This window comes from Ovis canadensis, chromosome 3 (genome assembly GCF_042477335.2).
Source record: "Ovis canadensis isolate MfBH-ARS-UI-01 breed Bighorn chromosome 3, ARS-UI_OviCan_v2, whole genome shotgun sequence".
NCBI lineage: Eukaryota > Metazoa > Chordata > Mammalia > Artiodactyla > Bovidae > Ovis > Ovis canadensis.
The window spans coordinates 18,852,058-18,878,442 of record NC_091247.1 but is presented as its reverse complement, the minus strand read 5'-3'; the positions used below and the strand labels follow the sequence as shown (position 1 = coordinate 18,878,442).

Here is a 26,385-nt window from a genome sequence, read left to right as displayed (position 1 = left end):
GGTCTCTTTCCAGAACCCATTCGCTAGACCTTGGAGCCCTGAAGGCTCACACCTCGACTTGCTTCCTGTATTCTTAAGTCTCTTCTGTCTGCACCCCTCCCTTCTTTCTCGTGCCATTTGTTTCCTGGAAAAATTGGGTCATTTGTTTTGCAGGAATGGAACATTCTGGGTGTGGCTGGTTACTTCCTAAGGTGGTTATTTAATTTGGCAACCTCTAATCCCTTTTTGTCTTAAAAACTGTAAGTTCTATCTTAATTAGATTCAGGGGTGTGTGAGTGTGTGTGTGTGTTTGAAGAGAATACTTTGATACTGCTGGGACATTACATCAGGAAGAGTTTGTTGTTTTAATGGTATTACAATTGATTCTTAGGTTTCAGTGTTAATAATCTTTTTACCTTTATTTCAGAAAAGCTTGATTCTTTGCTCTCGGACTACGATATCCTCTCCTTATCCAATATCCAGCAGCATTCTGTGAGAAAGAGGGAGCTGCAGGCCTCGACACACTTAGAAACACTACTGACTTTTTCAGCCTTGAAAAGGTAATTTGAAGTATTCATAAAATAATGTTGGGGCAGTGGGGTACTTGGTTTGGTAAAAGCAGAAAAATTGGAGTGTCTAATTAAATCTTAGTTACATTGTAAAGATTTGTGATTAGTATAATTATAGTCTGTCAGGCTTCTTGTAATAATGTATTGCTTATTCTAAAATTCATACTGATGACTATTTTTTAAAAATTAAATGTGTGTTCCAAAAGTGTTAATGATGGTTGTTTATTGTTGTTTAATGATGGTATAATTTATTTTTTGGAATTCTGACAAAGAATTTTAATTAATTCAGTGGTTGTAATACTTTTGTGCTGCTTTAGAATTGTCAGCCTTATACTGAGTACTGTCTTCATTTTATACATGAAGACACTGAGCTTTAGAGATAAAGGATTTATTTAGCTCACAGCCTAGTGGTGAGCTGGGTCTACAATTCAGTGCTCTTTCCTCATTGAATTGCTCTTGTGTCATAGCATACATGGATAGATGTGTGGTCTATTTGGTCATTAATTTTAATATCTCATGTTTTGCAGATGTAGATTTGTTAGATAATTACAGGCTTCTTTCCAAAGTCTTTTTAGAGAGTTTTATTCATATCAAAAACATTAGGGGAATATAAATGGGCTGACTTCTTCTTTATATATGGGATAGGCCTTCTCCAACAAGTATTTTAAAATAATATATGTACCTAGCTTTAAAAAAATACTGCAGAGGGATGTCCCTGATAGTCCAGTGGTTAAGACTCCAGGCCTCCACTGCAGCAGGTGAGGGTTCAATCCCTGGTAGGGGAACTAAGATCTCTTACGGCTTGGGGCCCCCTTCCTAAAAAAGCAGACAGCAAGTGTAAGAGGTTTTTACTTCTAATTCTGTTAGAATTAGAAGAAGTTTCCCAGACCCAGCGAGTTTCCGTATAAACTTCCACAAGATTTAATGAGTATTTTTTGCATGTAGACCTATATACGTGTGGGTGATATAGATAGCGTAGATTTACCTCATTTGTAACAGCTGCAGAAATATTCCTGTTTTTAGTACCCTGCAGATGGATGTAACAAACAGTGCTCCAGGGAATATCTTTTATAAATATACTTGGTCTAGGTGTCTGTTTAGGATACATTCCTGAAAGGTGAATTACTGTATTGGGTCAGGGGTATACATGTTATAAATGCTTATTGATGTTGAATGTTCAATAAGCAATTGAAGCTTCTCCTCCTAAAGGTTTATGTGCTTCAAGTTGAGATGCATTCTTTCTTTAGGCATTTTAAATTATACCTGACATCAAGTACTGAACGCTTTTCCAAAAATTTCAAAGTCGTGGTGGTAGATGGGAAAGATGAAAGGGAGTATCCCGTCAAATGGCAGGACTTCTTTAGCGGACATGTGGTTGGTGAGTAGGTGCTCATTTGTTTGCCCTCGTGTATGGACAGAGGATCCTGGCGGGCTACAGTCTGTGGGGTCACAAGGAGTTGGACATGACTGAGTGACTAACACTGCTACCACTACTGGGAGGTTGGGTATCCAGATTAAACCAGAGTTGTATTTTCTTTTTTGAGGGGAGGAGAATGGGGTGGCAAAGTTCTATTGTTTGTCTCTTTTATTTGAGCTTTGTAAGTCTGAAAGCAGAAGCATGCAAACAGGAGGAAATGGGTATTATCCAGCATGTTATTACTGATTGGGTATGTTGATTGTACAGTAGAGTTGGCTCTTACTGCTACTGCTGCTGCTGCTAAGTTGCTTTAGTCATGTCCGACTCTGTGCGACCCCATAGATGGCAGCCCACCAGGCTCCCCCGTCCGTGGGATTCTCCAGGCAAGAGTACTGGAGTGGGTTGCCATTTCCTTCTCCAGTGCATGAAAGTGAAAAGTGAAAGTGAAGTTGCTCAGTCGTGTCCGACTTTGCGACCCCACGGACTGCAGCCTACCAGGCTCCTCCATCCATGGGATTTTCCAGGCAAGAGTACTGGACTGGGTTGCTGTTGCCTTCTCCGAGAGTTGCTCTTAAGTCATATGAATTTAACCTCCTTTTGTCTCCAGGGAAGGACTGTAGACTTCCCTTATGAGATTGTAAGCAAGGAAGATGGGATCATAGATCAATTATTTTACTTCTATCATGTATTTATTTAATATATTAAATAAGCAATTGCAGTTTACTTCTGGAAATTTTTCTGCAATAAGAAAAAAATGGCCCTAAAATACTCAAAAATTATAGTTCCAGACCTGTATATTCTAGATCATGCTTCCTGCCTCTTTCTTACCCCAGAGTAGGTAAAGTTATTCCAGAAGAAAATTTGTACTTTCTCTTTTGTTCTGTAACATACTCTAGATAATTCTCATCAGAGACCTGAGGGAAAGAGGCCGGTTTTAGATGACTAGAGTTGAGATTCCTCCTCGGGAGTGAGAATACCCACCCACTTTCTGGGCCTATGTTCCTTAGATCTCTATGGTGCCTGGGCGCATTCCACGCTGTAGTAGGGTGTGGTAGACTTTTATCAACAGTAGTGCATAGATTTTTGGACTTAAATTTTTTTAATAATGGCTATTTTTTTTTAAGGTGAGCCTGACTCTAGGGTTCTAGCACACATAGGAGATGATGATATTACAATAAGAATCAACACAGATGGGGCAGAATATAATGTAGAGGTAAGTCTGCATGTCAATTTTTTTTCAAGGAGCGTATGTCTCTTATTTTTAGAAAGCCATTTCACAGTTGTTTTAGGGAGAAAAAGGTCTTTAATTATACTTCTTTTCTCCTTGTATTTAAGTTTTATTTTTTAAGACCAGAAAAATAGATGAAAGACTTTTAAAAAGCATACCTAAGATACTGTCATAGGACACACTCTGTATTTTTGAGTACAACAATTGAGAGAAAGTCATATGTGGGATGGATAATAGAAGAGGAAACTTTCTTTCCCTCCTCTTTTCTTTATTCTTTCTCTTAATAATCTCCAAAAGGTAAAGCTTTTCAAAGATGAAAGGGAAATCTCTTTCATAGATGCTCTAGAAGTACATGGTCAATAAAAGGTGACAGTTCATAGTCTGAGAAGTTAAAAGACGAAGCTATAGGACACTCAGGCTCTGACCACGCTTTCATTGAAACCGTAGCAGTCGAAACAAGCCCAGAGGAGCCACGTTTGTGTGAGACACATCACTGCATGTCAGATACCGGTCCAGAAAACAAACTGTTTGCTCCTGATTTGTGGGTTGAAGTGTTTTCTGCGTCTCTAGAGAATACTCTGGAACATGAACACATCTCTGAGGTTGCCACAGAAGGGAAACAGCTGGAGAATCCCACAGGGGAATTTTATGGGCCAGGCTTAGAAGTGGCCTGCGTCACTTCTGCCCACGTTCCAGAACTCTTGTCTCTGATCTGCCTACAGAAGAGGCTGGAAAAGCTAACCTCCTGTGCTCAGAAAGATAAACAGTAGGGGGAGTGTGCAGCATTGTTTCTGCCAGAATGCACATGTTTGCTTATTTCCTTAAGATCATCTTTTCTTAGTCCAAAAATGTGTGCATTTAGGACCCAAGTTGGTGATGGTGGTTAGTCACTTAGTTGTGTCTGACTCTTTTGACCCCTTGGACTGTAGCCTGCCAGGGTTCTCTGTCCATGAGATTTCTCAGGCAGGAATACTGGAGTGGGTTGCCATTTCCTTCTCCAGGGGATCTTCTGACCCAGGGCTTGAACCCATGTCTCCTGCATCACAGGTGGTCTCCTGAATTGCAGGAGGATTCTTTACCACTGAGCCACCAGGGAAGCCCTAAGATCCAAGTTAAATTTTCTCAGATTCCTCACTTTTCCAAATAATTCCCTTGGGACAGTTAGGAATTCTGTTTTCATTCATTCCTCTCTGTTTCACCAAGTACAAAAATGATCATAATTAACATTTTCCTGTGAAATGGTCACTTAAAAGTAAACTCATCAGGTTTGCTGAAGGACTTTAGCATAAGATTAGTACTTTTTAAATTGATCAAGTGGTTTATTAATTAGAAGTCCACTATCTGCTTCCCACCCCCAACTCTGCCAGCTCTAGGAAATCACTAATCTATTCTCTGTTTATATTTGTCTTTTTGTTTCTTCAGATTTGCTTGGTCAACTTATATAAATGGAATCACACAACATGTGATCTTTTGGTGTCTGGCTATTTTCATGTAGAATGTTTTTGACATTCCTTCATGTTATAGCATGTGTCAAGTACACCATTTCTTTTTATTGCCAAATAATATTCCATTGTTTGGATAGACCACATTTTGTTTATTGATGCATCAGTTGGGCATTTGCATTGTGTCTGCTGTTCGGCTGTTATGACTAATCCTGCTGTGAACATTTTTGAACAGGTTTTTATGTGAGCGTATATTTTCATTGCTCTTGGGTATGTAATATACTAGGAATGGAATTGTTGGGTCATATGATAACTCCTTTTTTAACTTTTTGTGAAACTTCTGCACGGTTTTTCATAGTGACCGCAGTTTACATCCTCAGCATTTTAGGTCTACTGCGTTCTGTATTTCATATTCCATTCTCACGAGCAGTAGATGAGGGTTTCTCCAAGAGTTTCTCAACCTCCTTGCCAATACTTGTTATATGTCTTTTTGATTACAGCTATCCTAGTGGATATGGTGTCCTTCGGGTTTTGATTTTCATTTCCATGATGGATATGGAGATACCTAGATGCACACATACACAGACACAGCATCTTTTTTTGTATGAGCTATCTAATTCTGATGAGACCAGTGTCCTTACAGAGAAGAACTTGGTCTTGACTAGGCAGTTTACTTAACCTGGAAATGAATGTTACTGATATCTAAAAATAGGCAAAGGGTGTTATAAGAATTTAATAGGCAGTTTTATATTTTCCATCTCAGTTATATTTGTTTCCTATTTTAGCCGCTTTGGAGACTAATTAATGATACGAAAGACAAAAGAATGTTAGTTTATAAATCTGAAGATATCAAGAATGTTTCACGTTTACAGTCTCCAAAAGTGTGCGGTTATATAAAGGCGGATAATGAAGAGTTGCTTCCAAAAGGGCTGGTAGACAGCGAGCTGCCTGATGGTAAGACGAAAAACATACATTTCAAATAAAAAGCAAGCATAACAGCTGTCTTCAATAGGGGTGGTTGTTAGTTGATTTTTAAAAAAGAGAACGTGATTATCAAATAATTACAGTATTAATTTTGGCTTGAAAATAGTTTTGTTCAGGAGAGATCTGGTATGTTCAGGGTGGTATGGCTATAGACAGGAAACAATATTGTTCAGAAATTTCTTAAGTTATATATATTTTTTGCCTGTAATAATTGAAAACGCTAGAAAAAAGATTGGGGAAAGGGGAAATTGAATAATCTGAGGAAAAACATTTTCATTAGCAGGTATTTAGAAATGACAGAATAGTATGGTGAAAAAGCAGTCTTCAGATACGTTTATAAGAAATCAGTTGGTAGCAAGAAGGGTATGTTTTGTTTAAAAGAAGATTAACAGCCCTTGGACAGATGAATTTAGAGATGTTTTAAAGATCGTCTGCCCATTTATTACTGTTTTATTTAAGGATCAAGTTTTATTTTATTTTTAAATTTTTTCTGGCCATGCCAAGTGGCATGTGGGATCCTAATTCTCTGCCTGGGGATCAAACCTGCACCTCCTACATTGGAAGTGTGGAGTCTTAACCGCTGCACTGCCAGGGAGGTAGCCTCACTAATTTTTTAATGTTGGATTATCTGGATATTTTTACTGTTACGTTAGTTAATTTGTAGACGTCTTCTAGAAGAAAATGACACCTCCATAGTCGAGCAATAGATAGGTGGTTATTTTATTCTGTGAAGTACTTTTACACTTTTCCTTGTTTTTGGATTCTACAATTTTTTTTTTTAACTACTTTATTATTCAATTTTTTTGGCGGTGCCACAAGGCATTGGGGATCTTAGTTCCTCAGCCAGGGTTTGATCCTGCGCCCCTTGCAGTGGCAGTGCAGTGTCTTAACCACTGGAATGCCAGGGAAGTCCCTTGAATGTTACAGGTTGAAAATCTCATTCTTAATTTTCACTTTTCTGTCTCCAAAGTTTTCTTGTTCAAGATATTGTTAAGGATACTGAGCTCAAATAGTATTTGTTTCAAAAATATGCTAGATTTAAAAATTTGCTATAAAAAAACTTGTTTTGGTGAATTTTGATTTAATAGTGCATCCAAATTCATATTAGAGCTTGTTCATCGGGTGAAGAGACGAGCTGACCCCAATCCCTTGAAGAACACGTGTAAATTATTGGTGGTAGCAGATCATCGCTTTTACAAATACATGGGCAGAGGGGAAGAGAGTACAACTACCAACTACTTGGTGAGTATTTGACATTGGAGGATGTAATGGGCAGAAACATTCCTGTAGGTGGGCAAGTGCCATTTAAGAGAAGACTGCTGTAATTTGAAATGTCATGAAATGAGATCTGTTTCAGATGCTTTGTGATTTCCTAGAATATTTGAGGTCTGCCACTGAGGTTCTTAACATTATTTAAACAATAATGTGGTTTGATTATTGTTAGTTGTTAGATGCTATTTTCAAATTTTTGAAAACCATTTTACCTTTCAGCTAGGCTTTTCTGCACATCAGAATTTTTATGCATATTATGTTTAAGGAAAGTTCATAACGTAGACCTTCTGTCTTTATAGAACTGAACTCTGTGAAAACGTCACTGTTGAGATGACAGTGGTCGTGTTGCTGGGACATATAGATGTATACTCCAGAGTGGGGGAAACAAGTATCTGTATGAACTTGTGTGTATTGTTTTTGCTTATATGTGTCTATCAGAGGGACTGGTCACTTGGTTTGTATCATGTAAAATACCTAATCGTTAGGCCATAACCGGGTGGAATAAATGGAACTGTAGGGCAGAGATTTGAAGGCAGGATTACAGAACCAGTGGTGCTGGATTTTTCAGCATTTACTATTGTCATTTTGAAAGTCAAGGGAATCATATTTCATTGACATTTTTTGTCAGTCTGACCTCATTCCTCGTGATCGCTTGGCAGTGACTGAAGTGACGTTGAGGGAGTTAAAGAGAATGTGGCTATTCATTCTGCAGTGCTGCAGAGCCCAGTGTAGCAAAGCCGTCTTTCTCCACGCCTTGCTGGTCCCATACTGTGCGTTTTTTGTGCCCTTCTTTCCCTTGCCCTCCATGTCAAGTAATTTTATTATGAGGGTAGTGGGAGTAGTGTGTGAAGTCACTATAGGTCTTGTTCCTAAGTGAGAAACTCTTTCTTTTTTAAAATTAATTTGTTTATTGGCTGTGCTGGTCTTGGTTGCTGTGCGGGCTTTTCTCTAGTTACAGCGAGTTACTCTCCTGTTGGGATGCTTGGGCTTCTCATTGCTGTGGCTTCTCTTGTCAGGGAGCATAGATTCAACAGTTGGGTGCTCAGGTGTAGGGCTCAGCTGCTCAACAGCATGTGGGATCTTCCTGGATCACAGATTGAACCTGTGTCTCCTGCATTGGCAGGCAGATTGTTTTCCACCAAGCTACCAGGGAAGCCCAGGTATTCTTTCTTGAGAGGCTTCTTTTCTTAGTGTGGGTTTTGTATTAGGGCCTCTTAGTTTACTTCTTTGTTCATTACACCAGGGATATGAATATAATGGAAGGTCTTGTCTTAGAAATTGCATTTCTCTTTTTTCTTTTGGCTGCTCTAGGTCTTTGTTGCTGAGTGTGGACTTTCTCTAGTTGCGACTTGCAGGCTCTAGAGCATGCGGGCTTCAATAATTGTGGCACACAGGCTTAGTTACTGTGCAGCATGTGGGATCTTCCAAGACCAGGGATTGAACCCGTGTCCCTTGCATTGGCAGGCAGGGTCCTAACCACTGGACCACATGGAATTCCCAGAAATTGCATTTCTTGGTCTTAGAGTTACCGTAAGCAAAGAACAATTTCTTAGACCTGTAACGTTTCGCAGTTGCCAGAACAAACCTCATTTACCCAGTTTGAACAGTAAAATCTTCTCTTAAGGAAAGATAGGTAATGAGTATCTTGTCCCTACTGTAGTTTGAATCATACTTGGCTATTATACTGTCCCTCCTCCCTCAGTAATCTCTGTACTCTACCTCTCCCCCAGCCCCCATCAGAGGACGGGAGCGAGGCGACATGGTGAGACCTCATACCTGTTTCTGCCTCGTGCTTGGGTGCTGAACTTTGCCCAGGGAGGGTTTGGGATAGTGTTGGTGGTATGTGCCACTGCTCCTTACTACTTTCTGAAGGGTTTTTTTGGTTTTGTTTTTTTTGAAGTATGTGGCAAGAGATAGAGTGAACAGATACTTCTTTGGGCTATTTTAGGTAAATTGACTATTAACTTTGATTTCCATAGTTGAGTGGCAGTTTTTGAAAAAACCCATTACTTAATATTTCCATTCTTTATGCAGTTGATTACCTGAAATTGGGGGTTAATTGTGCAACTGCTTTATTCTGGTAACATTTTAAGTTTGAGGCTAGAAATACTTTCTTTGATAGAACAGTCAACATTAAGAGTAACATCCTAATGTCAGTTTTTTTACTTGGTGAAACTTACTACAGTGGTATTTAAATTGATTTTTTTTTAATCCCTGAAGAACTTATATTAGACTGCAAAGAATGGTAAAATATACATGTCTTTCTCTCTTTTTATACACACAGATAGAGTTGATTGACAGAGTTGATGACATCTATCGAAACACTTCATGGGACAATGCAGGTTTTAAAGGTTATGGAATTCAGATAGAACAGGTATTTTATCAAGGGATGTTTGTTATAATGTTCAAGTAAGTTGCATGGTATAAATATTTGTCACTTGTGTTAACAGCCCAGAAACTTATCTTCTACTTTAATCATGAATTAATATTCTGATATGACAGTGATTTTTATCTGATAAACTTAAGTGTTTTGATACTATTTATAGATTATGAAATATTCTGTTCTTAGGCTTCTTTTAGGCAGGAAACCTTCTTATGCTACTAAGAGCTTTCCTTTTTTCTGCATTCATGGCCTTTTTTCTTCTGTGTTGCTTTACTTTTGATTATGCTTAATGTCTTTAGTTAGAATTCTAACACATTGTTGAAGCCTTAGAAAATTCATTCAAAAATTCTGTGTGTACATTTTCAAGGCATTTATACATACAGAACCATTAGATCTCTTTTCCTAAGAATCTTCTGAGTTCCTATCTGTTAATGGTGTCCATCACTGATGTATTAATGTCATCCTAATTATATCACATAGTAAAAACTGTTCCAAATTGATAGGACCTGTTATTAGCAAGTATTCTGAAATTGGTTATTACTTTGGACAGACATTTTGACATGTAAATTAAGAAAATTATCTCTTTTTTATCAGGTTGTGTGTACTAAAGTAGCCATATTACAGGTTCTGTAGTGTAGAATATAGAGAATAAAAAGAAAAAAGCTTTTGAAATCATGTATCATACTTTTAATAAATGTTACACTTTTATAGTACTTGTATAAAACTAAGAATTATTTTTCCCTTTTCCGTTTTCTTTTACTCTTTCGCATTTCCTTTTTAAAGTTTTTATTTGAATAGGTAATATATACACATGGTACAAAAGCCAGTGAAAAGTAAGTCTCCTCAGCTACCCGTTGTCAAACCAGTTCCTTTCCCCAGAGACATCCATGTCTCTAGTTTCATCCATATCTCTCCCCAGAGATATTTTGTGCATGTATAGCATGTGTTTGTCTATGTGTGGTACGTTGTACTCTTTTGCACCTTGCTTTTTCATTTCATGAATATGTTGATGATTACCCCATTATGATACAATAAAGGTGTCTTACTTGTTTAAAGTAGCTGCAGCATATTTGAATTTTAGCAGACCAATAAATAAAGCTGCTTTTTGCTTTAGGAATTTGGAACCTGTTTGGAAAAAACTTGATGTGGTAGGAGATTAAGATACCAGCTTCTTTAATGATGATAGGTGGGTTGGAGAATGTGGTTTAGATGTGCAGTCACAGTGGTCTCCCACCTAGTTCATCCCAGAATGGACCTTGATCACCCAGCACCAGAGCTTCAGAGCCCACCCCAGTGAATTTACCACTCAGAGGGGTAGCAGACTGCAGTATCCCCTCTGTAGGCAGGCAGATCTGGAAGAGATGCCAGAAACAGTGAGCTGAGCATGACTTTGTTCCTTTCTGCATTAGCCTTTGGAGAGAAACCAACATTCCTTTTTTTTTTTTTTTTAAGTAGGATTAATATGAATTTGTGCTATATGTATAAGGAAAAATTCCCTTAAAAAAAAAACTTATGTCTGTGGTGTGCAGAGCTATACATCTCATTCTCATCTCTGAATCACTGGAATAAATGATTTTAGGCTCACGGAGCCTAGGTTTTTATTTTTTCCAACTAAATAAAGAAGAAATAAAAAGGAGTACACTTATAAATTTATAAATCATTCTTTGACATATTTTTCATACCATTTTGCTTCTCAGTTTGTTTTTAATCATTGGACATTAGAACTGAAGAATTTTATGGAGTTTTGACTCCTAAAACTTCTTTTTTAAGAATGGTCAGTGGTCTTTTTTAGTTGAAACAATGCAGTATTATTTTAGTCTTGTGAACTTTTCTGAAGTGTTCTAAGTATTTTATCTCTTTAAGTATAGATTCGCATTCTCAAGTCTCCACAAGCAGTGAAACCTGGTGAAAGGCACTTCAATATGGCAAAAAGTTACCCAAATGAAGAAAAAGATGCTTGGGATGTGAAGATGTTGCTAGAGGTAGGTCATGGAACCCCAAGTGTGATACTGTTTAACACCATTCTGTGGTTTCTAAAAATATGGGTCATGTCTGTGTTAATGAGGGGATGTCTTAGAGGTGGTGAGCACCAGGGTCAGCACACCCCAGCTGATCCAGCGGTGACCTCTTCCCCTGTCACTGGGCAGACAGCAAGGTGGACAGAACTGAAAGTGAAAATTGCTAGAAAGCAATGCTTCTTAATGGTAAAATCGCTGCAAATCTAGTGAAGTAATGGGGCTTTAGGAAACGATACCCTCCTTACTCTGAATAAATTTCTTAGACATGATTCTGTTAGTTCAGGTCTCTTTGAAGCTTATTAGTAGATCTCTGAGGTCAGTAATTACCAAATGGTATGAAAATGTGTTAGATGGTAGAGGTGTAATGTGGAGATCTGAAAGTGCTCCAGGAAATGTTAAATTCGTGTGTTTTTATTCTGGTAACTAAGGATGACGTAAATACTGTATGCCATATGGATTCTTGTCCTGACAAGATTTATCATTTCTGTTCCCGGGTTTCTATCTATGGGCTTCCCTAGTAGCTCAGATGGTAAAGCATCTGCCTGCAATGCAGGAGACACAAGTTCGATCCCTGGGTTGGGAAGATTTCCCTGGAGAAGGAAATGGCAACCCATTCCAGTATTCTTGCCTGGAGAATTTCATGGACTGAGGAGCCCGGTGGGCTACAGTCCCTGGGGTTGCAGAGTCAGACACGACTGAACGACTAACACACACTGTCTATACCTTTGCTTTGTTGTAAAATGGCCTTCTGTGAAGTGAGAGCATTTATTTTCTACTGTGTGGTTAATGTGTTAGTTTCCCATGGCTGCTCTAACAGATTACCGCAAATTTAGCGGCTTAAAACAGCACTTTGTTTATCTGATGGTATCTAGGCTGAGTCCACAGTGTGGCTCATTTGGATTCTCTGGTTAGAGTATCGCAAGACTGAAGTGAAGTCAGGTTTTCAAAGCTTGAGGGGAATTAAGGCGATTATTAGTTTGAGAGCCATAGAGTGCTGTATCTGTGTAATACTACTTAGCCATGAAAAAGAATGAAATTTTGCTATCTGCAACAACAGGGATGGACAGAAAGGGTCTTACGATAAGTAAATAAGTTAGAGAAGGATACTGTGTGATAGCATTTATATATGCAATCCATAAATACAGCAAACTAGTGAATGTGGCGACAAAGAAATACAGATACAGAGAACAAATCAGTGGTTACCAGTGGGGAGAGAGAAAGGGCAATATAGGGGGAGGGGATGAAGAGGTGCAAACTGTTACGTATAAAATAAGCTACAAGGATATAACACGGGAATATAGCCAGTATTTTATAACAACTATAAATGGAGTATAACCTTTAAAATGTAAATTACTATATTTTGTACATCTGTAATTTATGTCTATCAACTATACGTCAGTTTTTTAAAAAATGTAAAAAAATGCAGTTGTACAGTATGGTAGTATTCTGGAATATTTAGTTGAAACATCTCTTAGTCTGATGTAACTGATAATTAAGAGAACTTTGTTTTTTTAAAAGCAATTTAGTTTTGATATTGCTGAAGAAGCATCTAAAGTCTGCCTAGCACATCTTTTCACGTACCAAGATTTTGATATGGGAACCCTTGGCTTAGCTTATGTTGGTTCTCCCAGAGCGAACAGTCATGGAGGTGTTTGTCCAAAGGGTAAGTTTTCCATTTGTTGTATGAAATATGTGGGAATAGCAAGGTGATTGGATTATAATATAATTGTGTCATTATAATTATTGAACAAGCCATTTGTTTCTTTTTTCCTGTAGCTTATTACAGTCCAATTGGAAAGAAAAATATCTATTTGAATAGTGGTTTGACCAGCACAAAAAATTATGGTAAAACCATCCTTACAAAGGTATGTTCTTCAATTTTTAAGAGTAGATTTTGAGTTTATTATAGTGGGACCTCAGCAGTTACATATTTATGTAGATGTTTTTTTAAAAGTAATGCATACTGTTCTTTGTCTCTGCCTAAACAAATGTATGTTTTTAGTGACAAATATGAAAAGTATAAAGAAGAAAATATTGTCAGCTGTCAAACTTCTTTTGAGACCAGTTGGTATCACTGTCTTTCCTAAAGACATTCTTTCTGGAGCCCATCATCTGCAGCTCCTGATAAAGGACTGCTATCCAGAACATATAAGGAGTATACTGAAAACTCAAAAAAATGAACAGCCCAATTTTAAAATAGGCCAAAGATCTTAATAAATACCTCAGCAGCTTTCTGTGCTGGTATCGCTTTGGCAAACATGGTGAATGTTCCCAAAACCCGCCGGACTTTCTGTAAGAAGTGTGGGAAGCATCAGCCCCACAAAGTGACACAGTACAAGAAGGGCAAGGGTTCTCTGTATGCCCAGGGAAAGCGGCGCTATGACAGGAAACAGAGTGGCTGTGGTGGGCAGACTAAGCCGATTTTCCAGAAAAAGGCTAAAACCACAAAGAAGATTGTACTGAGGCTTGAATGTGTTGAGCCCCACGGTAGATCAAAGAGAATGCTGGCTATTAAGAGATGCAAGCATTTTGAGCTGGGAGGTGATAAGAGAAAGGGCCAAGTGATCCAGTTTTGAGCTTCGTATTTTATTATGAAGACAATAAAAATGCCATCAATAAAATCCTCTTATTTATGCTTTAAAAATAAATAAATAAATAAATACCTCAGCGAAGAAGATATACAGATGGCAAATAAACATAATGAAAAGATGCTCAACACTGTATGTTAGTAGGCAGTTGCAAATCAAAACAAAGAGAGCCCCTTATAAAACTAATAGTATTGCTAATATCCAAAGGAGTGATAATACCAAACGCTAGTGAGGATGTGGAACAACATAAATTCTCATACATTGTTGGTGGAAATGCAAAATGGTATTAATACAATCACTTAGGAAGACAGTGTGGCAGTGTCTCAGAAAAATAAACATACTCTGGTGTTACACTGGACTCAGCACCCTTAGTGTTTAGTCAAAGGAGTCCTCACAGAAACCTGCCCGTGGATGTTTATAACAGCTTTATTAGTGATTGCCAAGACTTGGAAGCAACCAAGATGTCTTTCTGTAGGTGAATGGATAAACAAACGGGTACATCCGGATAATGGAATACTATTAAGCACTTTAAAAAAGAGCTATCAAGTTATAAACACATGGAGGAACCATAAATGTTTATTATTATTATTTTTTAGAGGCCAGGGATGCTGCTAAACCGCCTATAATACACAAGACAGCACCACCACCCCCCAACAAGCATGCAAAATAATTGGCCCAAAGAGTTAATATATTAAGTAGAAGACGCCAATCTGTTTGATTCCATCTGTATGACATTCTGTAAAAGGCAAAGCCACGGGGGCAATAAAATGATGAGTGGTTGCCAAGAGTGGAGGGAGGGATGAGTAGGTGGAGTACAGAGGATTTTCTTTCGGGTGTTGAAACTATTCTGTATACTTTAATGATGGATTGAAAACATGTGGGGACTTCTCTGACAGTCCAGTGGTTAAGATTCTGCCTTCCAATGCAGGGGGTACACGTTCGATCCCTTGTCAGAAAGCTAAGATCCCACATGCCCCGTGGCCAAAAAACCAAAACATAAAACAAGTTATATTGTAAAAAATTCGATAAAGACTTTAAAAATAGTCCACATCAAAAATAATTGTTTTAAAAAAGAAAAGACGTTATGTGTTTGCCAAAACCCATAGAGAGTACAACACAAAGAGCAAACCTAATATAAATTACGGACTTTGGTGAATTTTTTAAAAAAAAGTGAAATGGGATGAAAGAAGAAAATACAATAAGCAGTTTTTGGAAACTTTAATTTCCGAAATTGTTTTTATGGTGCTCCTTTACCTTTTTGGCATTACAGTGTCATCAGTGGTTTGATTTCAGGACATGTCTTCCAGAGTTTTTCTGTTTAAGACACATGGAACCAAAAAATTAATTATTTACATGTTTTTTAAAGTGTTAGTCTGTTTTTTTTTTGAAGTGGATTAGAGAATCCACTAATGAATTTTTCCAAAGCATAGTATGGAATTACTTGCCCATATTGTACCTTTGGGATTTGAATACTTTTTTTGTTAAAAATGCAAAGTTTTCTTTACTACCATTAACACTTGGAAATCTTCAACACATTGGTTTCAGAATTGGGACTCTTTGTTTTTTTAAAAAAATGCAGTGTCTTGTAAAATATGTATAGATTTTTTTCATGTCCATGGAGTGATTTCCCCCTCCCCCATCTCGGGGGGGAAAAAAATCAGTAAATTGTTATCTCATGCAGTTAAATATGGGAAAATTTTTAGCTTTACTGGCTAAATTTACCATTCTACTCAGATAGAAATCCTCTGGTGATCTGATAGGTTCAGTACAATCCTTCAGCTGGATTCTGAACAAGATCCTCTAGGTCATTAAGATTGTCATTGGACAGGCATTCAGTCACTGGGATAAGGAACATTGTTTTGCTATTCTTTAGTGTCAAGTTTTAACCTTCCCACCACACTTAGCTCTAACCGGAATGTGACTGAGATGAGGGGTGGGGGGGGCGGGGGGCTTGAGTGATTGGTTATTAACTCTTTGGTTTATCAGTGCCAGGCAGTTTTGGAATGGCCAGTGTTTGGTTCCTCATTGAGTGTTCCAGTCTATCTTTTAATTTATGTTTTCTCACATTGATTTAAATTCATCCATGTAATACTACTTAATAGTATTCAATACAATCTTAAATATTCCATTTAATTTCTGTAACTGATAGAAGAAGACATAGTCCAACTGTTGCCCTGTTGTTGATCTGAATCTGACTGATCAGGTCCCATTTAAGAGAGCGGAGCCCAGCTGGCCACAGCAGGTGATGGTTAAGTGTTAGGAAGTAATGTTTTCGCTGCGTGATCCTTCAGGAAGCTGACCTCGTTACAACTCACGAATTGGGGCACAACTTTGGAGCAGAGCACGACCCAGATGGTCTGGCAGAATGTGCCCCAAATGAGGACCAGGGAGGGAAGTACGTCATGTACCCCATAGCTGTGAGTGGCGACCACGAGAACAATAAGGTACGTGCCTTCTGGTGCTTTTGTTTTAAATGTGATCAGGGAGGAAGAGATGATGCTGGATGATAATGAGAGCCCAGAAAAGCTTCCCACTCATGCTGCAACCCATGGGGTCACAAAGAGTCGGACATGACTGAGTGACTGGACAGCAGCAGGTAGGGATGGAATTGCACATCACCAAGTGCCGCGAAACATGGTCTAAGTCTGCTCATGTGGACTGTGTGTTGTCAAAGGTAATCATGTGTTGCTTTGAGCTGTATGGAAAGTTAATTGTTTAATGCCTTGCACTGGAATCCTAGTTTGCAGGGTCTGGTGGGCTTAGACTTTCTCTTAAAATATTCATTTATAAGCGTATCATTCATAGTAGCTCTACATTGCTTCATAATTTGCATGTTTTAATAAACTTTTGCAACAAAATATGTAATTTGCCAGATGTAAGTGTCCTGTGGGTAAGGCGCTTGCCTTTCTGGTTTACAGCTCTGTCTCTAGTGCTCATTCAGGGTACCTGCTATGCAGTAGATAATATTTACTTTGTCAAGTGAGTAGAGAGATCATATTCTGTTGAAGGTGTCTGGAATACTCGACACTCATTGACTTGGGACATGGGAAACAGCTTCAGAGACTTGCTGAGAGAGGCTGTGACTCACTCGTAGAGAGAGTCTAAACTGAAAGTCTTCATAGACGTCTGTCTGGTCCTTTTTCCTTTTTGCAAGAGAATGGGAAGTGGGGCTGAAAATTCCAAGCTTCTAACTGTGGCTTGGTCTTTCTGATGACCAGTGCCCACTCAGGAGTCCACTCAGAGTCTGCGCATTACAACAAAAGACACTCCTATTATCTAGGAAATTGGGGAGGTCTCAGGAGTTCTGGGCCAGGAGCTGTGGCCAGAGACGAGTGTATGTTCTATACGGTCTCATGACGGTCTCGTGCTCTGCTCCTCAGGGGTCTATGGCGCTTGTCTGGGTGGCAGATGCAGCCATTGTGGTCATTTGCAGACTGTGGAGGCTCTACCTCTAAAAGTACTCGGGCTGAGTTTTACCCAAATCTTGTTCTGCTTTTCTTGATATTTTCAAATTGTTTGGGAGCTGGACTCTGTTTTAGAGCATCAGGAAAAATGCCCAAATGTAGGTCATTTCTATGGTTTTGCATATCAAGTGGACAAGCCAGGGGTCAGCTGTAGCAACTCAAACTTAAGATCTTGGGAACCCATGAAGACGTTTAGGTAATAATTTGGAATTTAATCTTTTAATAGACTATATATACACACACACATATATATGTAGTATCATACTTACTAAACTCAGCTGTTAAAACACTTTAAACATGGATGACTGCTGTAAATTCAGGGAATCAGAGCAGATGTGTTCTGCAGGCCTGGATCACTGTATCTAGGAAGACAGAGTAAAGGGGTCTGCCCAGTTCTCAGTGTCCCTGCAGTGGGGCCACTCTCGGCCACTAAGTCACTGAGCTTAGACTGGTGACTCTCTGCTCATGCCCGACTGATGGAGGTGTTCGGTCTCAGCATTTGTGTAGCTTACTTTCCTGTGAAGAATTTTAGGCTCTTCACCAAATTCACATGATGTTTCTAGCCTCCTGCAGAGGAAGGTGCCATGCAAATGGCATTTAAAGGCAACAGTGAACCTAAAAAGCCTTCAAGCTGGTCCTGGTTGTGGCTTTTGTGTTAAAGTTTGTCCCTGGAGAATAAGCACAAACACTACCTGAATTTTTATGTAATCTTGGGTCCTATGTGGCCTTTTTTCTCTTAAGATGTTTTCAAACTGCAGTAAACAGTCCATCTATAAGACCATTGAAAGCAAGTCCCAGGAGTGTTTCCAAGAACGCAGCAACAAAGTATGTGGGAACTCCAGGGTGGACGAGGGCGAGGAGTGCGACCCCGGCATCATGTACCTCAACAACGACACTTGCTGCAACAGCGACTGCACGCTGAGGCCGGGTGTGCAGTGCAGGTGAGGGGTGCGGCATGGCAGGTGTTCTGGTGCCTAATGAGGGATCTCCAAAATGGTGGGCTGAAAACGCAGGGCCTTTAGAATCATTAGAGGGCCTGTGAAAGTGTGTGTCTACTCCTGTACAGCAAAAAAAAAAAATGTTTTTTGGAAAGCAGTTTGACATTCCATGACAAATCCTCGGTCTTGCATCCTCTCTGCTGTAGCAATGCTGTAGTACAGAGAATCCTAAGGAAGCAGAGATTATGAAGATGACTTAGCAAGGAGGTTTATGGCCACATTTCTTCATAACAGCATTCCTGGGACATAAATTCATTACTGTGTATCCGTGCTGTAGAATAGCCTTAAAGAATGCTGTTGAATCACAGAAACCAAATGTGGAGGAAAGTTTAGTTACAAACCTCTAACTTGTTACAGGTTACAAGTTAGAAGTCTTATATTTCCATTTTTAATGTCCCGTGCCTGGCTTAGAAGTAGAGGGGGTAACCTTATGGCAGATTTAACTGTATACAGTGCATATTAACACTGTAAATACTGACCAGGCTGCCTAGTTTCTTGACTACTGATTGCCTTGTGGGGTTGGTTTTTGTTTTTTTGCTTTAATTTTTGGCTGGGTCATGCGGCATGAGGGATCTCAGTTCCCTAACCAAGGATGGAAAACTGACGCACCCTGCATTGGGAGGTCACTGGACCACCAGGGAAGTCCCTTTAAAAAAGAAGTCCCTTAAGAAAAAAATGTATTAAGTGAATGAAAACCAAGGACACCAAGGTGTTTTAAAGATGAGTGAGTGTGGACCACTCTGCTGCCCGTGTCTGCATCAGGAAGGGCAGAGGGACCATGTCCGGTGGTGCCAGCACCTGGGAGTCTGTGCAGGAGTGGGTGGCCTCAGGAGACTCTGCCCTGCCCTCTCGGGGCCTGTGGCATGACCATAGTCTGAGCTGTGAAGCTGGCCGTTGACTTGGACTGTGTGCTCTTCCTCTGCAGTGATAGGAACAGTCCTTGCTGTAAAAACTGTCAGTTCGAGACGGCCCAGAAGAAGTGCCAAGAGGCCATTAATGCTACTTGCAAAGGCGTGTCTTATTGTACAGGTATGTCCTCTTGGTGGTTCTCTTAGAATAATTTGTTCAGACGGGTATGCCTGTGTTTGAAAGCAGAGTTGGGTTTCATTCAGATGACTCGAACCTTTTGCCTCACGGACAGAGTTGAGTTGATCGCAGCACGCTTCGCATTGGTCACTGCAAGACCTGCGAGCATTCACTTCATTCTCCTTTCTCTCATAGGCATCAGCTTTAGTGTCTTTGATATTTGCCTGGATAGGTGTATGTCCTTGAGGTAGTGTTATTTTTTGTTGCTGTTGTTGTTGAGTTGCTAAGTTGTTTGTCCAGCTCTTTGTGACCCCATGGACTATAGCCCGCCAGGCTCCTCTGACCATGGAATTTCCCAGGCAGGGATGCTGGAGTGGGTTGCCATTTCCTCCTCCAGGGATCTTCCCGACCCAGGCACTGAGGCTGCATCTCTGTGTCTCCTGCATTGGCAGGCAGAGTCTTTACCACTGAGCCACCTGGGAAGCCTGTTATTTTCTGTACATTTAAAAACTATATATTTATTTATTTGGCTGCACTGGGTCTTAGTTGCAGCATGTGGGCTCTAGTTTCCTGACCAGGGATCAGATTCGTGGCCCCCTGCAGTGGAGCACAGAGTCTTAGCCACTGGACTACCAGGGAACTCCATACATGTGTGTTTTTGATGTGCTAAAATGATACTCTACATTAGATCTTTTTTGAAAACTCAATGCCACGTTCTTACGATTGTGTTTTCTGTTGCTTTGTATTTCTGTGTTGTGTCTAGTTCATTGTTTTGGGCCCTTGCTGGATTTCCAGTGATTTACTATGATGTACTGTGTTTGCTTATCTGTTCACCAAGCAATAGCCGCTAGGATTTCTCTCCTAATACTGCCTGTAGGACCACACTGGGCATCCTCACACGTCTCCTTTGGGAGCCGTGAGGGCTTCCTGGGTGCACAGGGAAGCATGGAGTTGCCCAGTCATGGAGGGTGGCACTCCACTGGTCTCTGGAACAGCAGTGTGGGTTGGTCAGCGCTGCCGTGCGGCGTCCACGCTCCTGCATTCCGATGTCCTTGTCAACACACCGTATTACACAGCTCTTTTTTGCCAGTCTGAGTGTAAAGTGATTTCTTCTCCTTACTTACATTTTTCATGAACATCTGTATATTTGCTAGCTATTTAGATTTCTTCTGCACATAATTAGTTCATTTATTTGGTCCATTTATAAAAATTGGGTTTAATTTTTGCTATTATTGATTTGGAGGAGTTCTTTCATGATAATCTGTCTGGTTTGAATACTGCATATGCCTTTCTCCTATCTGTTGTCCTTTTGGAACAGAAATCTTTCACTTAAATTTGTCATTTTGTTTCTGTATGTGCGTGTGTATTTTTTGAGTTGTGTTCAGACGGGTATGGCTGCATTTGAAAGCAGAGTTGGGTTTCATTCAGATGACTCGAACCTTTTACCCCATGGACAGAGTTGAGCTGATCACAGCATGCGATCGTTACAGAGATATTTTCCACAGTTGGTTCTGTTAGCTTCATAATTTTATCTTTCACCTTCAGGACTTTAATCTGTCTGGAGCTAGTTTTAAGATGATCTGTATTGATTGTCAATAGTCCCTGTAGTTCAGTTATTCCTTTCAAAACTCTCCAAGCTGTGTTATCAGGTACCTGTTCTCCACATCTTCTTGGTCTTGCTATTCCTTCATCACTGTGTAATGCTCCTTTCTGATTTAATTTTTTTTAATTTTTGAAATTTGTATTGGAGCTCAGTTGACTTACAGTTTTGTTAGTTCTAGGCACACAGCAGAGTGAAACAGTTATGCACATACTCTTTCAAATTGTTTAACATTCAGTTTGCTACCTGTGTGGTCGTGGTGTCTTTCTTATTTGGTGTATCTATCCCATCTTACATTTTTAAATTTATATATCCTCTGGTTGCTTGGCTTGTTTTCTGTAACAGGTTTATTGAGAGATAATAAGCATGTCATACCGCCTGTCCACTTGAAGTGTGCGTTCAGCAGTTTCTAGTGGATTCATGTTTGGGCATCCACCTACCAGTCAGTTCTCATTGCCTCAGAAAGAAACCCAGACCCTTTAGCTATCATTTCGAATCTCCTCATTCTCCCAGCTCCAGACAACCACTGCTCTACTTTCTATGTCGATGGATTTGCCTAATCTGGATGTTTCATGTAAATGAAATCATAAACATGTGTGCTGCTTTCAGAGTGTTTTCAAGATTTATCCATGTTGTAGCATGAGTCAGTCCTTCATTTATTTTTATTGCTGAATAATATTCCATTGTATGGATATATCACATTTTCTTATTCATTCATCAATTAATGGATTTTGGATTGTTGCTGCTTTTTGGCTGCTGTGAGTAATGCTGCTATGTAGATTTGTGTACAAGTTTTTGTGTAGACTTAGGTTTTTACTTCTCGTGTGTCTGTGTCTATCCAGTTGTAGAATTGCTGAGTCCTGTGGTACATCTGTTTAATCCTTTGAAGAACTACCAGGCTGTTTTCCAAAGTGACTGCACCGTTTTACATTTCCACCAGCATGTGTGAAGGTTCCAATTTCTACAAATCCTCACTAGTGCTTGTTGTTATTTGTCTTATTTTTTTGGCTGCTCTACACAGCATGCAAGATCTTAGTTCCCCGACCAGGGATCAAACCCGTGTCCCCTGCAGTGGAAGCACAGTCTTGACCATTGGACTGCCAGGGAATTCCCCCATCTTTCTGATCACAGCCATCCTAGTGCGTGTGAAGTTTTATCTCACTTCGATTCTTCCTTCAGCTTTTAAATGTGCATTTTATGTTACTCATGATTCAGACATTCTGTGATCTGTCAGTATCACATTAGTTTGTCACATATCAGGAGCCTGGATATCTCAGTCAGCCTTTAAAAAACACTTTCTGGCTGTGCTCAGTGTTAGTCTTTACTGTAATAACCAGTTTCAGGAAGGTGCTTTCTTTTTAAATAACGTGTAAAACAATTTGAGAGTCCCTTGGACTGCAAGGAGATCCAACCAGTCCATTCTAAAGGAGATCAGTCCTGGGTGTTCTTTGGAAGAACATGCTAAAGCTGAAACTCCAGTACTTTGGACACCTCATGTGAAGGGTTGACTCATTGGAAAAGACTCTGATGCTGGGAGAGATTAGGGGCAGGAGGAGAAGGGGACAACAGAGGATGAGATGGCTGGATGGCATCACCAACTCGATGGACGTGAGTTTGAGTGAACTCTGGTAGTTGGTGATGGACAGGGAGGCCTGGCGTGCTGCAGTTCATGGGGTCGCAAAGAGTCGGACACGACTGAGCGACTGAACTGAACTGAAAACAATTTGAAAAAAGATTCCTTATCAAAGAGACTTTTGTTCTCATGGTATTTATATGAAGTAGCAGCAGCATCACCTGGGCTCCTGTTAGAAATGCTCTGGCCCCTCCCTGGACCTCCTGCACCAGCCACTCTGTGGACAGAGCCCAGTGCTCTGTCATGGCATCCCCTGAGGGACCCCAGTGCCTGCTCCTTAATTATTTTCCTGTGCATCTTCATGCTTTGATTTTAATCTTTTAAGAGCAGATGTTCAACAAAAGCATTTTTTTTTTGGATCTGCTGAGAGCAGCATGACGTAAATATGGTGACAGTACAGAGTATAACCCTGCGCTGAGCTTGCTGTCCTTTTTCCAGAGCTTGCTTTCAGTGGGGGTGAGTTGTCTGTAAGACAGTCTTGTTGACACTTTGAATGCCCAGCATGCGTGACACATTTTTATAAAATCAGAGGCAAAGGTTAACAGCCTAAGTGTGTCATCTGCGTTAGGTAGTTAATGAAAGTCTGCTTCTGTGGGGAAAAGGGAAGAGTCCTTTAAGTTCACAGACCTTTAAGTCTGAATTCTTTTGATTCACTTGGGGGCTTTCCCTGGTGGCTCAGCTGGTAAAGAATCTGCCTGCAATGTGGGAGACCTGAGTTTGATCCTTGGGTTGGGAAGATCCCCTGGAGAAGGGAAGAAAGGCTACCCACTCCAATATTCTGGCCTGGAGAATTCCATGGACTGTATAGCCCATGGGGTCGCAAAGAGTTGGACATGACTGAATGACTTTAACTTTCATTCCTCACTTGAAAACCCAGGCCTATGGTGTCTTCATACAGTCGTTTTTCTCTTCTCTTTTAGTGTGGACTTTTAACTGCTTGTGTTTCTCATTTTCCAGAATGAATCACTCATTTCACCCATTCTCCTGAATGTAACATTTTTGGGTGGCTTTTCTTTGTCCTTAAGAATCATTGATTCTTTCAAGAAATATCTGTGGTTTACCTACAGTGTGACAGGACTGGACATACATTGATTCATTCATAGATTTGGGTTTTGCTCTCATAGATCTTACCAGTCTGGTGGTCAGAAACAGAAAAGAACCACAGATAATCACATGGATGCACACAGGGAGAGGTGCTGTGGGGGAGGGGTGGCGTGCAGTGACGGGGCTTCACAGATACTTAGACGCACACTGGAAGACGTGCTGTGGGGGGAGGCGGCGTGCAGTGACAGGGCCTCACAGATACTCAGATGCGCACTGGAAGACGTGCTGTGGTGGGGAGGCGGTGTGCAGTGACGGGGCCTCACAGATAATCAGACGGATGCACACTGGGAGACGTGCTGTGGTGGGGAGGCGGCATGCAGTGATGGGGCCTCACAGATACTCAGATGCACACTGGGAGAGGTGCTGTGGGGGGAGGTGGCGTGCAGTGACGGGGCCTCACAGATACTCAGACAGATGCACACTGGGAGACGTGCTGTGGTGGGGAGGCAGCATGCAGTGATGGGGCCTGATGGGGTGAGGGGCCTCCAGCGGAGGTGTGGTCCTCAGGTTGTCTGGGGGAGGAGATACTTGAGAGAAAATGTAAAGGGTGAGGAAGGCCAGCCTGGCCTCCTGAAAGAGGGAGATAAGAACCCTCTGGGGACTGAGCAGCATGTGTTAAGGTTCTGAGGTGAGAGGAGTGGAAGAAAGTGAAGAAGGGTGGCCGTGGTGGTGGGCGTGTGGGCTGGGGAGGGCTGTGGGCAGGAGGCCCTCTGGGGGAGTGTGCAGTCAAGTCAGGGCTCACAGGCGTCTTTTATCAGTGGCAGTAGTAGAGATCTGTTTGACATACACCTTTCATACGCACGTTTTGTTCACTACAAAGAGGTAAAAAAGCAGGATACCGGAACGAGTAGGTATTGGTGGAGGCAAGGCCGCGGGGCTGAGTGGACACTGGGCAGCGTAGTGCTTGGCACGGTGCTCTGCAGCTCCTGATGGAGCAGGTCCGGGTGACTCACGGTGACTGTGTGCCCCGCGCTGCAGGTAACAGCAGCGAGTGCCCACCTCCTGGAAACGCTGCCGATGACACCGTGTGCCTGGATCTCGGCAAGTGTAAGGACGGCAAGTGCGTGCCCTTCTGTGAGCGCGAGCAGAGGCTGGAGTCCTGTGCGTGTAATGGTGAGTGCGTGTCCAAGGCAGGAGGGGTGGAGGTGGCCCTTGCCTGCCAGCCCGACCCCGCCCTTGGGGGCTCGGTAGGGTCAGGGCAGCAGAGGACCGCGTGTATATGAGGCCCTGCTCCGTTTCAGAAACCGACAACTCGTGCAAGGTGTGCTGCAGGGACCCCTCGGGCCGCTGCATGCCTTACGTCGACGCCGAACAGAAGAACTTGTTTTTGAGGAAGGGCAAGCCCTGTACAGTAGGCTTCTGTGACATGAATGTGAGTATTTATGTACAGTATTTATTCACGTGAAGTTTTTGTTTTGTAAATGCTTGGCTTTGCAAATGGAAGGAAATCAGAACACAGACAGTGCCACGTCTGACCAATGTCCTCATGTGAGTCCAGGTAGGTTCTGTGGGTGTTTATGGAGACCGCACTGGCCCTGGGGGCTTCATGCTAAAGCTGGTTGCTTTCAGGCAGTGAGTCCCACTTACATACTCTTCTTGCCTGGAAAATCCCATGGATAGAGGAGCCTGGTAGGCTACAGTCCATGGGGTTGCAAAGAGTTGGACACGACTTTCCTTCCCACTTGGTTTTCTGGGCTAATTGTAAAACTCATGCTGCAGAACTGCGGGCTCTGACCTTGAAATGGGTACAGAGTAGGTAGAAACGACCTGTCGGCGGCCTTCGTCAGATCCTTGTGCTCCTCACAGAAACAGAGCTATCCCGGCACACTCACAGAAGAGGGTTGCTAGGGGCTTGGGAGCCTTTTGCAGGCTGTCTGGTTGTGTGTGTGTGTGTGTGTGATCAGCGCAGTCTTTACTGGAATTGGCCCATCTTTAACAGACTGGTTTTCTCGAGTTTGTCTTCTGGTGACTCTAAATTCACTTATAAAAATGGACTTTAGGTTCCCATTTCAGTGTCACAGGTGGGTTTCTTGGGCTGTTTGGTTTCAGTGGATCCTTTTTCACGTTAGTTATGTGTTTTAACATGAAGGAAGCCACATTCCTTCTAAATGCATGGCCCTTGAAGTAACATCTGACGTTTTTGTTCTCAGGGCAAGTGTGAGAAGCGAGTGCAGGATGTCATCGAGCGTTTCTGGGAGTTCATTGACAAGCTGAGCATCAATACTTTCGGTATGTGGTTTCCCTGGGTGGGAGGCTGCTTAGAACTGAGGTGACTTCCCTGACAATGTTAGAAAGTGTGGTTTCAGACTCATATGCCCGAATCCTGCAGTGGGCTTCCCTGGTGGCTCAGTGGGTAAAGAATCCTCCTGCGATGCAGGAGACCCGGGTTCGATCCCTGGGTTGGGAAGATCCCCTGGAGAAGGAAATGGCAATCCACTCCAGTATTCTTGCCTGGAGCATCCCATGGACGGAGCAGCCTGGCGGGCTACAGTCCCTGGGGTCACAAAGAGTCAGACACAACTGAGCGACCAACAGTCCTTCAATAGTGGATGGAAATGGTCACCACTTATGTTCTGAAATGACTTTGTTGGCTAAAAAAAATGGACTTACAGGTCTGCACCTGTATAGCATGGATACACAGATTTTCAGACAAGGGAAGAAAAAGTACAGACTGCTTTAC

At 41.2% G+C, this 26,385-nt stretch overlaps 2 protein-coding genes across 5 annotated transcripts in view; both read left to right on the top strand.

The window, feature by feature from the left end:
* Nucleotides 1-26,385, top strand: part of ADAM17 (ADAM metallopeptidase domain 17) — a 63,297-nt gene that overhangs the window by 12,069 nt on the left and 24,843 nt on the right. For 3 of the 4 annotated variants that reach the window (XR_011255514.1, XR_011255515.1, XM_069582565.1), the window contains exons 2-16: nt 407-539; nt 1,796-1,926; nt 3,090-3,178; nt 5,421-5,589; nt 6,728-6,861; nt 9,176-9,265; nt 11,143-11,256; nt 12,811-12,955; nt 13,069-13,157; nt 16,172-16,324; nt 18,086-18,285; nt 19,268-19,371; nt 24,684-24,818; nt 24,947-25,077; nt 25,856-25,934. Coding sequence is in view for 2 of the 4 variants with exons in the window: in XM_069582565.1 (XP_069438666.1) it covers nt 407-539; nt 1,796-1,926; nt 3,090-3,178; nt 5,421-5,589; nt 6,728-6,861; nt 9,176-9,265; nt 11,143-11,256; nt 12,811-12,955; nt 13,069-13,157; nt 16,172-16,324; nt 18,086-18,285; nt 19,268-19,371; nt 24,684-24,818; nt 24,947-25,077; nt 25,856-25,934 (1,896 nt within the window). In the remaining 2 variants the exon portion in view is untranslated. Of the gene's footprint in view, nt 1-406; nt 540-1,795; nt 1,927-3,089; nt 3,179-5,420; nt 5,590-6,707; nt 6,862-9,175; nt 9,266-11,142; nt 11,257-12,810; nt 12,956-13,068; nt 13,158-16,171; nt 16,325-18,085; nt 18,286-19,267; nt 19,372-24,683; nt 24,819-24,946; nt 25,078-25,855; nt 25,935-26,385 lie in introns of all 4 variants that reach the window. The other variant, XM_069582566.1, reaches the window with a different exon arrangement.
* Nucleotides 13,470-13,921, top strand: LOC138436659 (large ribosomal subunit protein eL42-like). Its single transcript, XM_069582589.1, has one exon. It carries the CDS (start codon nt 13,551-13,553, stop codon nt 13,866-13,868), a length of 318 nt encoding a protein of 105 aa, XP_069438690.1. The 5' UTR covers nt 13,470-13,550; the 3' UTR covers nt 13,869-13,921.